General features: G+C 36.3%; 1 protein-coding gene across 1 annotated transcript in view; it reads right to left on the bottom strand.

Moving 5' to 3' along the window:
* The window catches only part of LOC127493269 (butyrophilin-like protein 2), an 80632-nt gene that overhangs the window by 8662 nt on the left and 55886 nt on the right, over window positions 1-16084 (bottom strand). The window contains exons 10-12 of the mRNA XM_070074933.1: window positions 9451-9576; window positions 7173-7193; window positions 1328-1345 (exon numbers count right to left, since the gene is read on the bottom strand). Coding sequence (XP_069931034.1) covers window positions 1328-1345; window positions 7173-7193; window positions 9451-9576 — 165 coding nt within the window. The remainder of the gene's footprint in view (window positions 1-1327; window positions 1346-7172; window positions 7194-9450; window positions 9577-16084) is intronic.

Genomic DNA, 16084 nt, shown 5'->3' with positions numbered 1-16084 from the left:
AAATGAAATCAACATATGAAAGAGTTATCAGTACCACCATGTTCATTGCAGCTCAATTCACAATTGATAATATATGGAATCAACCCAGATATCCATAAACCAAGACTGGATAAAGAAATTATATTGTATATACACTATGGAATACTGCTAAGCAGTTAAAAAAAGAAATCCTGTCATTTGCAACAATGGATACAACTAGAAATCATTATACTTAGTGAAATAAGCCAGTCCCAAAAAAACAAATACCCTATGTGTTCCTTTATCTATAGTAACTAATAGAGAATCTAAAATATAATGTATTCAAATGAAATTGACATTTTCAGTTTCAATGATTTGCTTATAGCCCTTGTCTCTACTGTTGAGGAACAGTATTTTTTTCTTCTTACTATTTGTTGAACTCTTTACTTTGTATACAGTTAATCTTTTGAGTATAAACTGAACTGAAAATAGTTCATTTTAAAAATTAAGAGTGGGATGGGGCCGGTGATGTGGCATAGCAGGTGAATCCACTGCCTGCAGTGCCAGCATCCCATATGGGCACTGGTTCGAGTCTTGGCTGCTCCACTTCCAATCCAGCTCTCTGCTATGGCCTGGGAAAGCAAGAGAAGGTGGCCCAAGTTCTTGGGTCCCTGCACCCATGTGGGAGACCCGGAGGAGCTCCTGGCTCCTGGCTTTGGATCAGTGCAGCTCTGGTAGTTGCAGCCAACTGGGGAGTGAATCGGTGAATGGAGGCCCTCTCTCTTTCTCTGCTTGCTGTTTGACAGTGGTGCTTCCCATGTGAACATGTGTTTTGGTATGCCCCTTTCTCTCAGAAAATATAAGTAATAATTTCTCTTTTCAGTGGCATTAGCCTTCTGTGTCACCACTCAGACATACATATAGTGATGGAATACATTGTCAAAAATTGTACATACAGCTGGCACCATGGCTCAATAGGCTAATCCTCCACCTGTGGTGCCGGCACACTGGGTTCTAGTCCCAGTCGGGGCGCCGGATTCTGTCCCGGTTGCCCCTCTTCCAGGGGCAAGGACCCTCTCTCTGCTGTGGCCCAGGAGTGCAGTGGAGGATAGCCCAAGTCCTTAGGCCCTGGACCCGTATGGGAGACCAGGAGAAGCACCTGGCTCCTGGCTTTGGATCAGCATGGTGCACCAGCCACAGCAGGCCACCTGCAGCGGCCACTGGAGTGTGAACCAACGGTAAAGGAAGACCTTTCTCTCTGTCTCTCTCTCTCTCACTGTCCACTCTGCCTGTCAAAAAATTGTACATACACGTAGATATGTTTAAAGAACATTTTGTGACTATATGTTTAGCGTGAAATGGAACTCACCATTTTCCATTGTGTTATCTGAAAAACAGAAAGTGATGAAGAGAATGTTATCAATTCACTTCATTATTCAAGTAGAATAATCTTAGGCTGTTGTCAATGAGGCTTAATGTCATATTCTCTGAAAAACCATAGACAAGACTTTAGTTGTCAACTCATAGACTAGTTTACTGAGATTCTAAGTCCCCAGATTGCTTCTCTAACCTCCTCTAATCTCTCTCTATATTGTTTAATTTCTTTATTGCTCTATCAGTTTTCCTAAACATTCCCTCTGATATTACCTGTTCTCTTCTGAGTTTTTTCCTCCTCTTCCATATAAAACCAGAGACTTGGTGCCAATCTCCTCTACCACCTGCTTTCTTTAAAATCAAGTATCCTTACTCTTAGTTTCTTTCTACCCTTTGCAGAATATATAGGATTGTCTTTTAACTAGAAAATTGGTAAACTATGTATGTTTAGACACACACACATATGTTAATATTTAGACTTTAGATTTTTTTTATTTGGAAGAAGGAGTTGGTCAATTAAGAAGAAAAGTTTCTTTTTCAATCAGCAGCACCTCAACTCCCAATTTACATACATGGGCATGTTTTCAGCCGCCATCCTAATGGGTTTATGTCACACCAGGCAGTTAAGTCAGAATTTACCTTATATTCTAAAATGATCATATAAATGTATTCACAACATTAACATTTAGTAAAATAAGATTAAAATTTTAGTCTTCAGTTAATTGTATTTTTCTGAATTTAGAAACCGCCTCTTTTTATAGGCATAGTTTGGGTAATGGGTATCAAATCAGAATTGGATTGAAGGAATAACTTCCTACCATTACATGGCATTGTGGGGAGACTATAACTTACAACAAACTAGTACATATTGTATGAAAAAAAAAAAAACAGAAGAAAGAAACTCCAAGCCTCTAATCATAAAGTTATGTCAAACAAGGAGAAATGCTGATTACACTGTAGTGTAGTACATATTGTATACATGTATTGAATTAACACACTGTGGAACATACAATATTTAACTCTTGTTAATAAAATGTTAATGCTCAATAAAACATCTACTTGCCAATGTATGCATCTAATTCATCATAAAGTAATTTGCTAGATGTTAACACAGAAATTCCAAAATAATGAAAATAAGTCTCTCTCCATCTCATCTCATCTCATCTATCTATCTATCTGCAAATATATGAAGTACTCCCTCAGTTTCATACATGTCTTTTTTAAAAAGATTGATTTACTTATTTGAAAGTCAGATTTACACAGAGAGGAAGGGAAGCAGAGAGAGAGAGAGAGAGAGAGAGAAACAGAAAGAGAGAGAGAGAGAGAGAGGTCTTCCATCCATTGGTTCACTCCCCAGTTGGCCATAAGGCTGGAACTGGGCCAATCCAAAGCCAGGTGTCAGGAGCCTCCACCAGGTCTCCCATATGGGAGCATGGGCACAAGGACTTGGGCCATTCTCCACTGCCTTCCCAGGCATAGCAGGGAGCTGGATCAGAAGTGGAACAGCCAGGACTCGAACCAGCGCCCACATGGTATGCTAGCACTGCAGGCTGCGGCTTTACCTGCTACGCCACAATGCCAGCCCCTCATAGATGTCTTAAACTTTTGTCCTCTGCTCTGGAAAAACTGTTTTCCGGTTCTGATGATGTGTCACTTTCCTTTCCACTATTTTGGTGAAGTCTCTATATTTTCTGCCCCATATATTCCTCTTTCTTATTTTGGTTCCTTGAAAGGGAAACCTGAAATAAGCATTTAGGTGCCCATGTTTTACCTGAGGGTGATCCCAGAATATAGAAGTGAAGTATTAAGAGAAAGTAAGACAAGAAATGAGAAATGGGGCCAGATTGCCTCTCTAACTTCTTTTTGCATAATACATTAGTATATGGAAACACAACTGTTACAACTGATTTTATGTGTTTATTTGCTGAATGTATTAATTCTACCTATTTTGGGATATAGTCTTTAGGGTTCATTTTATTCTTTGCACTTTGAACATACCATGTAAATTTTGAAATCAGCTTATAAAGTTCCAGAACCAGTGAAGATCATGTATTTGATAGAAGGTTAATATTCAAAATATATAAGAAACTCTCAGAACTCAATATCAACACACATAATAAGCAAAGAACCTGCATAGACATTTCTCAAAAAGAAAACATACAAATAGCCAAGGATATATGAAAAATGTTCCTTCCCATCCGTAGTGCATCATTTTCTCTATATCTTCTCCAGAATTTGTTATTTCTTTGATTTTTTTGGAGGATAGCCATTCTAATTGGAGTAAGGCAATAGCTCATTGTGGGTTTTATTTGCACTGCCCTGATGGCTAGTGATCCTGAACATTTTTCATGTTTGTTATCAATTTGTATTTCTTTATTTAAAAATATAAATGCGCACACATTTAATGGCATAAATATTTTATTGAAAGAATTACTTGAGCTACATTTCTCCAATCATCCTCCTGAAGATTCTTGAACTCAGATAATTTTCCTCTGTGAGATAATCAAAGTTATACTCAAGCTTTCAGAATTTTACATCTTTTCTTTTTAACATTAATTCCTCTACATTTTCAGAATTTGTTGGTGAAACTGGGCTATGTGTTGAAGGTCATACAAGGCTACTTTGTCACTCTAGCCTCATATACTTATGAGATGGATATTCTCTCGTCAACAGTAGAACTTGACCTGCAGAGCGTGATCCCCAGCTGCATGACTGAATCCAGAATTAGCAACTATTGATGGGGTGAAAGTGCTTACAAAGGTGAGCTCATCTTTTCACAGTTATTGGCACTCTAGAATCCTATGACCACTTAAATTCTGCATCATGGGTTTAAATTTCAAATTTTTTGCATTCATATTTTTTCTAGTTCTTGTCATCAAAATATTTATCCTGAAAACTAGACCATCTGCCCAGGAATATAATTTTATTTGTTCATTTGTAATGGTGGAAACTTAGAAGATGGAAAGAATTTCTGTAGCCATATCCTTATTTATTGATGAGTGTCCTGATGTGAGCCATTTTATTGGCATATATTTGAAAATAATATTGTTACAGGTTTCTAAAATGACATATAGATATAGATGATATAGATATAGATATGGATACACACATGTATATAATATATATGTACATATATATATCCCACCCATTTATAATGCTTATTATGGGTCTGTTTGGATTCTCTATATGTTCTTGATTTAATCTTGGTAGGTTTTGGCTGTCCATGAATTTATCCATTTTAAGTTTTCTCATTTGTTAGTGTACAGTATTTCATAGTACATTCTTTCTTTTTTTTTTTTTTTTTTGACAGGCAGAGTTAGACAGTGAGAGAGAGAGAGAGAGAGACAGAGAGAAAGGTCTTCCTTCCATTGGTTCACCCCCCAAATTGCTGCTATGGCCGGCGCATTGCACCGATCCGAAGCCAGGAGCCAGGTGCTTCCTCCTCGTCTCCCATGCAGGTGCAGGGCCCAAGCACTTGGACCATCCTCCACTGCCTTCCCGGGCCACAGCAGAGAGCTTCATTGGAAGAGGAGCAACCGGACAGAATCCAGCGCCCCAACCAGGACTAGAACACGGAGTACCAGCGCCACAGGCAGAGGATTAGCCTAGTGAGCCGTGGCACTGGCCATCATAATATTTTCTTATGATCCGTTGTATTTCAGTAGTGTTAGTTGTAATGTCTCTTTTATCTCTAATTTAATTTATTTGAGTTTTTCCTATTTTTTCTTTGTTATTTTTGTCTGCTTTGTTTTTCTTACCAAGAAACAGCTTTTTGGTTTTTGTTGATCTTTAGTATTGCTACTTTATTTTCAATTTCATTTATTTCTGTTCTGATTCTTATTATTTCTCACCTCTTACTGATTTAGGATTTGACTTGTTCTTGTTTTTCTAAGTCTTCAAGGTACATTATTAGATCATATATCTGAGACATTTTTCTTCTTTTAATATAAGCAATTAAGACTATAAACTTATCTCTTAATACTGCTTTTGCTGTATCTCACAGGTTCTGATATGTTGTGTCTTCATTTTCATTTATTTCAAGCAAAAATTTTATTTACTTTTTAATTTTTTCAATGACACACTTTCATTTAGTAGCATGTTGTTGAATTTTCATGTATTTGTGAATGCTCTATTTTTCTTCTGGTTCTTGATTTTTAGTTTAATTCCTTTGTGGTCTGAGAAGATACATGGTATAGTTTCTTGTTGATTCATTCCTTTTATGAAAATTTAATGGCCTGCTTTGTCTTTTTTTACAGTTTTTGGTTAAAAGTCTATTTTATCTGATAAGAGGATAGCTACTTTTGCTCATTTCTATTTTCCATTTTCCTGGTACATCTTTTTCCAGCCCTTCAATTTCAGTCTATGTTTATCTTTATTTGTGAAATGAGTTTCTTAAAGGCATTACATAATGGGGTCTTGGTTTCTTATCCATTTAGCCAACATAAATGTTTAGACTAGAGAATTTTTGAAATGCTCTCATATATTTCTACCCACTGAAAACTAGTACTCATTCAGCAGTTGGCCACATTTATACACACATCAAATCCAAATGCAAATGCTATGGTATTTCTATCTCTAACAGGTATATGGAAATAAATTTCTTTCTGTTTAAAATCACTTCTACTGGCCAGGCGCCACGGCTCACTAGGCTAATCCTCCACCTCATTGTCCACTCTGCCTACCAAAAAAAAAAAGAATAAATGTTTTCTGGGCCGGCAGGCCCCGCGGATCAATCAGCTAATTAACTGCCTGCAGCGTCAGCACACTTGGATCTAGTCCTGGTTGGCGCGCTGGATTCTGTCCCGGTTGCTCCTCTTCCAGTCCAGCTCTCTGCTGTGGCCCAGGAAGGCAGTGGAGGATGGCCCAGGTGCTTGGGCCCAACACCCGCATGGGAGACCAGGAGGAGGAACCTGACTCCTTGGCTTCAGATTGGCACAATGCACCGGTTGTAGCGGCCATTTAGGGAGTGAACCAACGGAAGGAAGACCTTTCTGTCTCTCTCTCTCTCTATCTCACTAATTCTGCCCGTCAAAAAATCACTTCTACTGCTAAAATCCAAGCTCTAACCAGTTGATAAATATGATTGTGGTGGTTATTTATGAATAAAGGGGTTAGCACTGAGAGAGGAAAGAAGGAAGCATTGTGGCAATATTAATTTTAAGTTTTATGATATCATTGATGTCACATAGGTATGTTCACTTTGTGGAAATTCGTTGTTCTGCACACTTGTTTTAAAAATTTTTCTAAGTAAAAAATTACTATGAGTTGAAGTGCGTCCCTCAGAAGTTAATATGTTGAAATCCTATCTCCTAGTAGCTTGGATCATGATCTTATTTGGAAATAAGGTCATTGCAGGCACAACTAGGATGTCCTTATGGAAAGGAGATATGTGCACACAGAGAAAGACATACATAAGGGAAGACTACATGAGGAGCCCAGCCATGTGAAGATGAAGGAATTTCTACAAGGCAAGCAATACTGAAGATTGGCAGAAAACTTTCAGATATTATGGGCCATGCATGATACAGATTCTTTATCCAAAGGAACCAACTATGTTGTTATGTAGATATTTTGATTTTGATCTTATATACTAAAGAACAATGGAGACAACAAATTTCTGCTATTTGAGGCACATAATTTTGGGTATTTTTAAAGACAGCACTAGCAAACTAATATATATATGCGTGTGTGTGTATATATATATATATCTTATATATATATATAAGTTGCTTATAAGTATATGAGCAACTTCTAATTATAATAAATAGCACTATAATTATGGTTAGTTATTTCAATTGTTATTTCTATTGTTTTGGAAAATTTTAGTATTCAGGTCTTACCTGAAGTTTGACATAATATACCTGAAATGGAAAAAATATATATCATTAAGCTCTTTAGTATTATGACAAATAGAGAACAGAAGAAAATAATGAATCATTATATCACATTATAACAAAGTGTGAAAACATAAGTTATCATCATTTATATAGTTTTATAATTTTAAATATATTTTTGCTTAAAATTTGCATTTTAGTCATTGCTATTTGAACATTTTTAAATCTCAAGGTTGTCTATCTTCATAATAATTCAGAAATATATTGTTAGTAGTTATAATATCTTAGACTTACAAAATTTAAGTGCCTTATCCAAGAGTACATGATTTATAATTGTGAGACCCTGAGAACCTAAGAAGTAATTATCATAAAATCATTCTACTCAAGTCTTAAATAGATATGCTTGATGAGCATTGTAGGGATAAATGATATTTCTAAATATAAATGCAAAAAATCTCTATAAAAGTGTATTTAACCCGACAAAGCTATGTACTAAGAGACTATACATATTCAACAAGTAAATATGATCAGAAATATAAGAATGATCCAACAATTAGATACTATGCTAAAGGATATTTCCAACGTAATATATATAAGAATTATCATTTTATTATATCCCAAAAGTGAAATAAATGCACGCTTGATACAAAATAATAAAAAGTAGAGAACTAGAACAGAAGAAAATATTTTAATGCTAACAAAGAATATCCTTCAGAAATGAATAATAAATATTTTTCTTAATGATAATCATTAAAACAAAGGAATATTATTTCAGGTGGTTCAAGCCAAAAACACAATAGGAAAAAAGATATTGTGTGTGTATGTGTGTATATGCATCAATAAAAACATATTTTACAAAAAGTAAATTAGGGGCTGACATTGTGACATAGCCAGTAAAGCTGCCACTTGCGATGCTGGCATCCCATATGGGCACTGTTTTATGTCCCAGATGTTCCACTTCTGATCCACCTCCCTTCTTATTGCCTGAGAAAAGCAATAGAAAATGGCCCAATGCTTTAGCCCCTGCTGCTCAGGTGGGAGACCTGGATGAAGGTTCTGGCTCCTGGTTTAGGCCTGGTGCAGCACCACTGAGGCCATCTGGGGAGTGGACCAGGTGATTGAAGGTCTCTCTCTCTCATTCTCCATCTCTCTTTTTCTCTCCCCATCCCCTCCGTAATTCTTTCAAATAAATAAATACACCTTGCAAAAATCAAAAAGTAAATTAGAGTAAGTTAATTATATATGAAAACTATCATAATTGGATCTGATTTCATTTTAGATCCTAAACATACAAGAACATCAATGAAAAACCTACATAAAATGAGTTAAGTTCAACAAAGTGCTCATTTTAACAGCTAAATGTTTTTAAAATATCAATAACTTCAAAAAACATCATAACTATGTTTATAAGACCATACTCCTAATTTGTTTGATCTAACCTGTTTATGCAGGCTTTCCAAAGGTAATTATTATTAAAATTAAATTAGTTACACATTGCTGCACAACAAATTACCACAAACATAATGGTTTAAAAAACACACACTTATTATCTCAGTTTCTGTGGATTAGGAATCCTGGATCAGGCATCTGAGCACAGCTTTCTAACTCTACCTAAAATTTCTCCCAAGGCTGTAGTCAAGGTGTTGGTCACCACTGGGATTTGGACTAGGGAAGGATCTGTTTCAAAGTTTTATGAATACTGGCAGAATCCCAACTGAGTGACTTAGATTGAGAGCCTCAGTTCCTAGCTACCTTTACTCTGAAGGCTGCCATAATTTCCCGTCCAGTTAGTTTCCCCCAATGTGTCAATGTGATTCATCAGAAACAGTGAGAAAGACAGTTTGCCAGCAAGACAGACATCAAAATCTTTTGTAATATAATGAGAAGAAAATTATTTAAGGACAGAGGATTACACAAGACTGAATACTAAGAGGCAGAGATTATTTATGGCAAGATGAAAATTTAAGCAGAAGATAAAATTTGCCTCAAGTATCTAAATATTTGTGGTTTCTTTTTTCTCCTCAACAACAACTTTATCAATGAAAATGTGTATTGTCCTTTTGATTCAGAATACAGGTATACTAATTATCAACCACTATTCAGCTAAAAATAAATAAAAATTTATGAAAGAAATTTTTTTCTTGTATGGCTTGGATTTTCATTGATTTTCTAAACTGCTGACACATTAAGACAAAACTGACGTTACCACTTCTCTGTTCTTATTTGATTCACCCAATCTATTGGCTTCATCATAATTTATCACATTCAATTTTTGATGTCTTACCATTTTGGTTGCGTTTTATAAAACATTTGCAAATAAAGTAAATTAAAATGCAAATTAAAATACATAATTCAATCCCAAGGATGACTGCATCCATAATCAAAGTCTTAGAATCATTTGCACAGTTTCCTGAAAGAAAACAAAGACATGTAGAGTTAGACACAATTTTCATTCCTTTTTTATCCTAGAATAGTTCATATGTATTTATGCTCAATATGACCAGTTAAAATATTCGTATCTTTATTCGAACAATGGAAACAAATTTCTGAACAGCTAATTTCATTAAATTACACTAACTGCTGTGAGAATCGCATAGAAATTGAAGTTATACTTTGTGTCTTGGAAGTTTTCCCCAAGTTACATTATGTAGTTGAATTTCTAGGGCTGGTTCTCTTTAAAAGATTTGGTGTGACCACAAAGCAGAGACCATGAATGCTTCACTAGTATAATGTAATCATGGGGGGCAGAATGAGTTAGAAAAGGGATTTTGCAGAGACATTTATGGGACAGCTTGATTTACTCAATTCTATGCTAACCAACAGTGAAGTGGAAAATTATATTATCTCAACCCAAATTCTGAGAAAGATTTGTTCCACACATACTTATCATCCTTTGCTTTAATTTCCTACATTTTATGCCATTTATGCCTCATAAAATTCTACTTCACTCATTATGTAATATCTAATTACAGAATAAGATTGAAAGTCATCCTTATTTTTCTTATATTCTCATTTCCATTCAATTTGGACATTAGGCTCTGAATCCTGCTGATTCTCTCTAGCTCATTCATTTGTTTATTAAAAAAGTTAGCAAGTATCATCAATGGTCATTTCAAAGGTTTATTAATTTTCTCATACTAATGATATTACAATATCCCATGAGTAAAAACCTACTGCTGCAGGGCCAGTGCTGTGGCACAGAGGGTTATCACCCTGGCCTGAAGTGCCGGCATCCCATATGAGTGCTGTTCGAGACCTGGCTGCTCCACTTCCAATCCAGCTCTCTGCTATGGCCTGAGAAAGCAATAGAAGATGGCCCAAGTCCTTGGGCCCCTGCACCCACATGGGAGATCCTGAAGAGTCTCCTGACTGCTGGCTTCGGATCCAAATAGCCCCGGCCATTGTGGCCAATTGGGGAGTGAACCATTGGATGGAAGACTTCTCCCTCCCCCGCTCTCTCTCTCTCTCTCTCTCTCTCTCTCTCTGTTTCTTTCTCTCTCTGCCTCTCCTCTTTCTGTGTAACTTTGACTTTCAAATAAATAAATCAATCTTCAAAAAAAAAAAAAAAAAACCTTACTGGTGCCCTGCCAAGGCGATGTTACTCACTGAAAATCTTTCTTCCTCTGCTCAGAGGAGACACCACCATCCTAGATTTCAGTGGCTACTTACCAAATATTTCATTGACAGGCTCCAATAATGAATCTACTTCCTTTGTTTCATAATCCAATCATTCAAGTCAATCTACACTTAAAGTCAATTTGAATATCTATTTACCTTCTGACTGCTTTCCCAGGTATATTCCAATTTTTCTTCCTTAACACTTGTATAAACCTTGATATTTGAGAAAATGTTTTAATAATCTACTTCAAAGCTGACTGCCACGCTTACTTGTATTTATTTTATTAACATTGATTTTTGTAATATATTTGAGCAAACTTCACATAGTCATAGCATGTACACACAAACAGTGGAATAATAGGTAGTAATAAAAACAATGAACAGAGTTTTTGAGATTTATTTTGTTATTGAAAGACAGAGTTACAAAGAGAGAGTGTGAGAGAGAGTGAGAAATCTTTTTTCTGCTAATTCTCTCCTCAAATGTCCACAGCAGCCAGGGCTAGATCTCCCACTTGGGTGCAGGGAACCAAGCACTTGGTCCATCCTCCACTGCTTTCCCAGGCACATAAGCATGGAGCTGGATCAGAAGTGGAGCAGCCAGGACTCAGATCGTCACCCATACGGAGTGTTGGCATCACAGGTAGCAGCTATCCTGGCTATGCCACAATGTCAGGCCTGGAATGAACTATTGCTATGTGCAACAGCATGGAGTGATATCAAAATTCTTATTACTGATGGAAGGAAGCAAGATATGAAGCTGTACACAGAGTTTGATTCCACTTAGAGAAAATTCTAGAAAGTTTAAACCAACTTCTATGGAGAGCAAATCAATGATTTCTTGTGACCAGAGAGAACATGCAAGGGCCAGAAGGAGGTAATACAAAGGACCAGAGAGAAACTTTTTCAGGAGATAGATATGTATATTCTTGAATGTTGCTATGGACACACAAGTGTATGTGTATTTCACAAATTTTTCAGTTGCATGATTTTAATGAGTGAATTTTATTTTTATGCAGTTATACATAAAGTAAAGCTATTAACAGGTCAGCCCCGTGGCTCACTTGGTTAATCCTCTGCCTGCAGCACCGGCACCCCGGGTTCTAGTCCTGGCTGGGGCACCGGGTACTAGTCCCAGTTGCTCCTCTTCCAGACCAGCTCTCTGCTGTGGCCCAGTAAGGCAGTGGAGGATGGCCCAGGTGCTTGGGGTCCTGCACCCGCATGGGAGACTGGGAGGAAGCACTCGGCTCCTGGCTTCGGATCAGCACAGTGCCAGCTGTGGCGGCCATTAGGGGAGTGAACCAACGGAAGGAAGACATTTCTCTCTGTCTCTCACTGTCTATAACTATACCTGTCTAATAAAAGAAAAATAAAAGCTATTAACAACAACAACAAAAAAACCGCCAGTGCTTTTTATTTAGACCTCAAGGCTCTTGGACCTTCCCCATCATCCCAATCCAAATTTATTTCTTGGCCTCATTTCCTTTAACATCAAGCTGTATCCTTTCTCAAGCATTTAATAGACATTCAATAATACTTCAGATTTATTGTAAGTTGCATAAAAGATAAAAAATTAAAATATTGTATTTTTTTTAAAAAAGCACAAACTTTTATCAAGCTACCAAAGTCAAAGAGGAAAAATAAAATCAGAGATGAAAAAGGAGACATTGCAACCAATACTACTGAAACAAAAGGAATCACAAGAAATTTACAGGAACCACCACATACTAACAATTCAAAGAAATTCTTTTTTTTTTTTTTTTGTAATCCTGGATATGTACAATTTACCCAGATTAAATCAAAGAAGTACAGAAAATTGAAACGAAACAACTATCAGAGAGAAGATTGAAGCATAGTTAAAAGTCTCATCAAAGAAAATCCCAGAACCTGATGGCTTTACGGTGAATTTTACATAGATATTTAAGGAGGAATTAACTCCATTGCTATTAAACTGTTCCAAAAGATGAAAAAATTGGGACTGACATATTATTTTTAAAAGGCGTACATTGTTTTGATACCAAAAAAGAAACAAAGGCACACACAAGCAATAGATAATTACAAACTTTTTTAGCGAATGTTGATGCAGAATTCTTAATAAAACATTATCAAACAGAATCCAACAGTACATCAACAAGGTTATATATACATCATGATCAAGTGGGATTCATCCTAGTGACAAGGATGGTTCAACATTTCCAATCAATTAGCATAATAAGTCACAGCAATGGAATGAAGTACAAAAATCATCTGATCTTTTCAATAGATGCAGAAAAGGTGTATGTTAACATTCAATATCCTCTCAGGGTTAAAAACTCTTGAAAATTTTAATTTGAAGGAACATATGTCAAAATAACAAAGGTTTTATATGACAAACTCACAATCAATATGCAGAAGGTAGAAAAGCTGAAAGCATTTCCACTAAGATCTGGAACATGACAAGAATGTCCGCTTTCACCACTCTTACTCAATATATTTTTGAAAGTCTTAGAGTGGTTTTGGAAGAGAAAGAAATAAAGGACACTGACTGTGAATAATAATTGATAGAATTAAAAAGGAGAGAATGATCCAACATGGGAAGCAGGATACACAGCAGACTCAAAGAATAACAAATACTCTAAAAGACACTCTGGCCTCAGTCCTTAAAGCATTCAAATCTGTCTAAAAAGCCCATGAGCATATTTCAGGCATGGAAAGCCAAGGCACTGTGGCAAAAAAAAATGACCTAAATGAAAGATCTCTGTGAGTGAGATCCTGGTGGAAATATGGGGTCATCAAGGAAGGAGATACCTTTCTCTGAAGGGAGGAGACAACTTCCATTTTGATTATAGCCTTGTCTAAATAAGATCAGAGTTGGTGAACTCAAGAGGCTTCCATAGCCTGGCAGCTCATGACAGGGGCCTTGGGTGATCACTGACATCATAAATGAGTGTCAATTGTTAAATCAACAACAGGAGTCATTGTGCACTTGCTCCCCTTGTAGGACCTCTGTCCTTAATGTGTTGCACTACGAGAATTAACAGTAAAACCAATCTTCAAACAGTACTTTATACTTTGTGTTTCTATGTGGGTGCAAACTCTTGAAATTTTTACTTAGTATAGAGTTGATCTGTATATAAAGATAATTAAAAATTAATCTTAATGAAGAATGGCATAGGAGAGGGAGTAGGATGATTTGCGGGTGGGAGGGTGTTTATGAGGAGAAGAACTGCTATGATCCGAAAGGGGAGAAACAGAAATATCCAAGTTTACAAATGACTATACATGAAAAAAATCTACTCCAACAAATACATGTTAGAACTGAATTCAATAAAGTTGTGCTATGCAAAATCAACAACAAGAAATTATCATTAATAATCTTGTTGAAAGGAAAAAGACAAAAGTAATTCCTTTCACAATATATAGGAATAAATTCTAACAGTGAAAGATTTTTACATTGAAAATTACAAGACATTGGTGAAAGAAATAGAGGCCATAAAATATGGTAAGTGAGCAGATGTTTGGAGTAGCATTTGACAGCACTTGGGATGCATGCATCTCCCATATTACAGTCCCTTCGGTTGATCCTTTCTCAATTCCTAATTCCAGCTTCCTGCTAATGTGCATTCTGGGAAGTGTAGCATGATGGCTCAAGTATGGGCCACTATCACCAATGTGGGAGACCAGAATTAAATACTTGTCTCCTGCATTTGGACTGGCCCAGTTCCACCTGTTGCAGGTATTTGGGAATTAAACCATTAGATGAGAGATATTTCTGTGTCTGTCATTATCTTGTTCTCTCATTCAGAAATGAAAATAATAAAAATATTTTTAAATGGAAAGATAAAACATGTTCATGGATTGAAAGAATTAATAATATTAACTATCCAAAGCAATCTACAGAGTAAAAATATTTCTTAAAGTATCAATGACATTCTTTACAGAAATATAAAAAACTGTCCTACAGTTCACGTGGAACCACATAAGAACCAGAATTACCAAAACAATCTTAAGCGGAAAAAATTAAGCTGAATGAATCACTATGCCTGATTGCGGAGTATACCACACAGTTATAGTAATTAAAACAGCATAGTGCTGCCATAAAGCACTGATAATTAGATAAATACAACAGATTATAGAATTTGGGAGTTAATGCATATACAAATAGCCAAATAATTATTAATAAAGATATTGACTACATACATTGGAGAAAGGATAGTCTAATCTATGGTGCTGTCAAAACTGGATATATAGGGGCTGATGCTGTAGCACAACAGTTAAAGCCTTGGCCCATACAGCCAGCATCCCATGTGGGTGCTGGTTCAAGTCCTGTCTGCTCCACTTCCTATCCAGCTCCCTGCTAATGCACCTGGGGAGAAAACAGAGGATGGCACAATTCCTTGGGCCCCTGCACCCATGTGGGCGACCTGGAAGAAGCTCCTGGCTCCTGCCTTCATACCATCTCAGCTCCGGCCATTGTGACCGGAGTCACATTGGGGAGTGAACCAGAGGATGCAAGACTCTGTCCCTACCTCTCTCTGTAACTGTCTTTCAAATAAAAAATAAATCTTTTTTTTTTTTTAAAAGGCAAAAAATCTAGATAAGCATGTTTATAAAAATGAAAGTAAATTCTCTCTCACTATATTAAAAATCAACTCAAGATGGATCAAAGACCTAACTATAATACCTGGAACTATTAAATTGCTAGAAGAAAACATAAAGGAAGCGCTTTATGACACTGATGTACACAAAAATCTTTTAGTTATGAGCCACAAAACACAGGCAGCAAAAGCAAAACTAGACAAATGGGACTATATCCAACTCAGACATTTCTACACAGCTGAAGAAACAATCAACATAGTGAAGAGACAATTAAGAGAACAGAAGAAAGAATTTGCAAGCTACTTATTGAACATAGTATTAATACATAGACTGTATAAGGAACTAAAAAACCTCAACAACAACAACAAAACAAGAAAAGTAAGCAAGAAACAAGCAAAGAATCTGAATAGAAATTTCTCAAAAGGAGAAATAAAATGACCAACAAATATATGAAAAAATGCTCAAAAATGCTCACTAGCCATTAGGGAATTGAAAATCAAAACTACAAAACGATAGCATCTGACTCCATTTATTCTAGCTGTTACCAGAAGGACAGAAAGTAGCAAATGCTGACAAGGATATGGAGAAAGAGTGACATCACATAACTGGTAGTGAGAAGTAAATTAGTACGGCAACCATGAAAAACAGTACGGAGAGTCGTTTATTTTTATTTTATTTATTTATATTTTTGACAGGCAGAGTTAGAGAAAGAGAGAGAGAGAGAG

Source organism: Oryctolagus cuniculus, chromosome 5 (assembly GCF_964237555.1).
Source record: "Oryctolagus cuniculus chromosome 5, mOryCun1.1, whole genome shotgun sequence".
NCBI classification, from domain to species: Eukaryota; Metazoa; Chordata; class Mammalia; order Lagomorpha; family Leporidae; genus Oryctolagus; species Oryctolagus cuniculus.
This window is presented reverse-complemented; position numbering and strand designations above follow the sequence as displayed.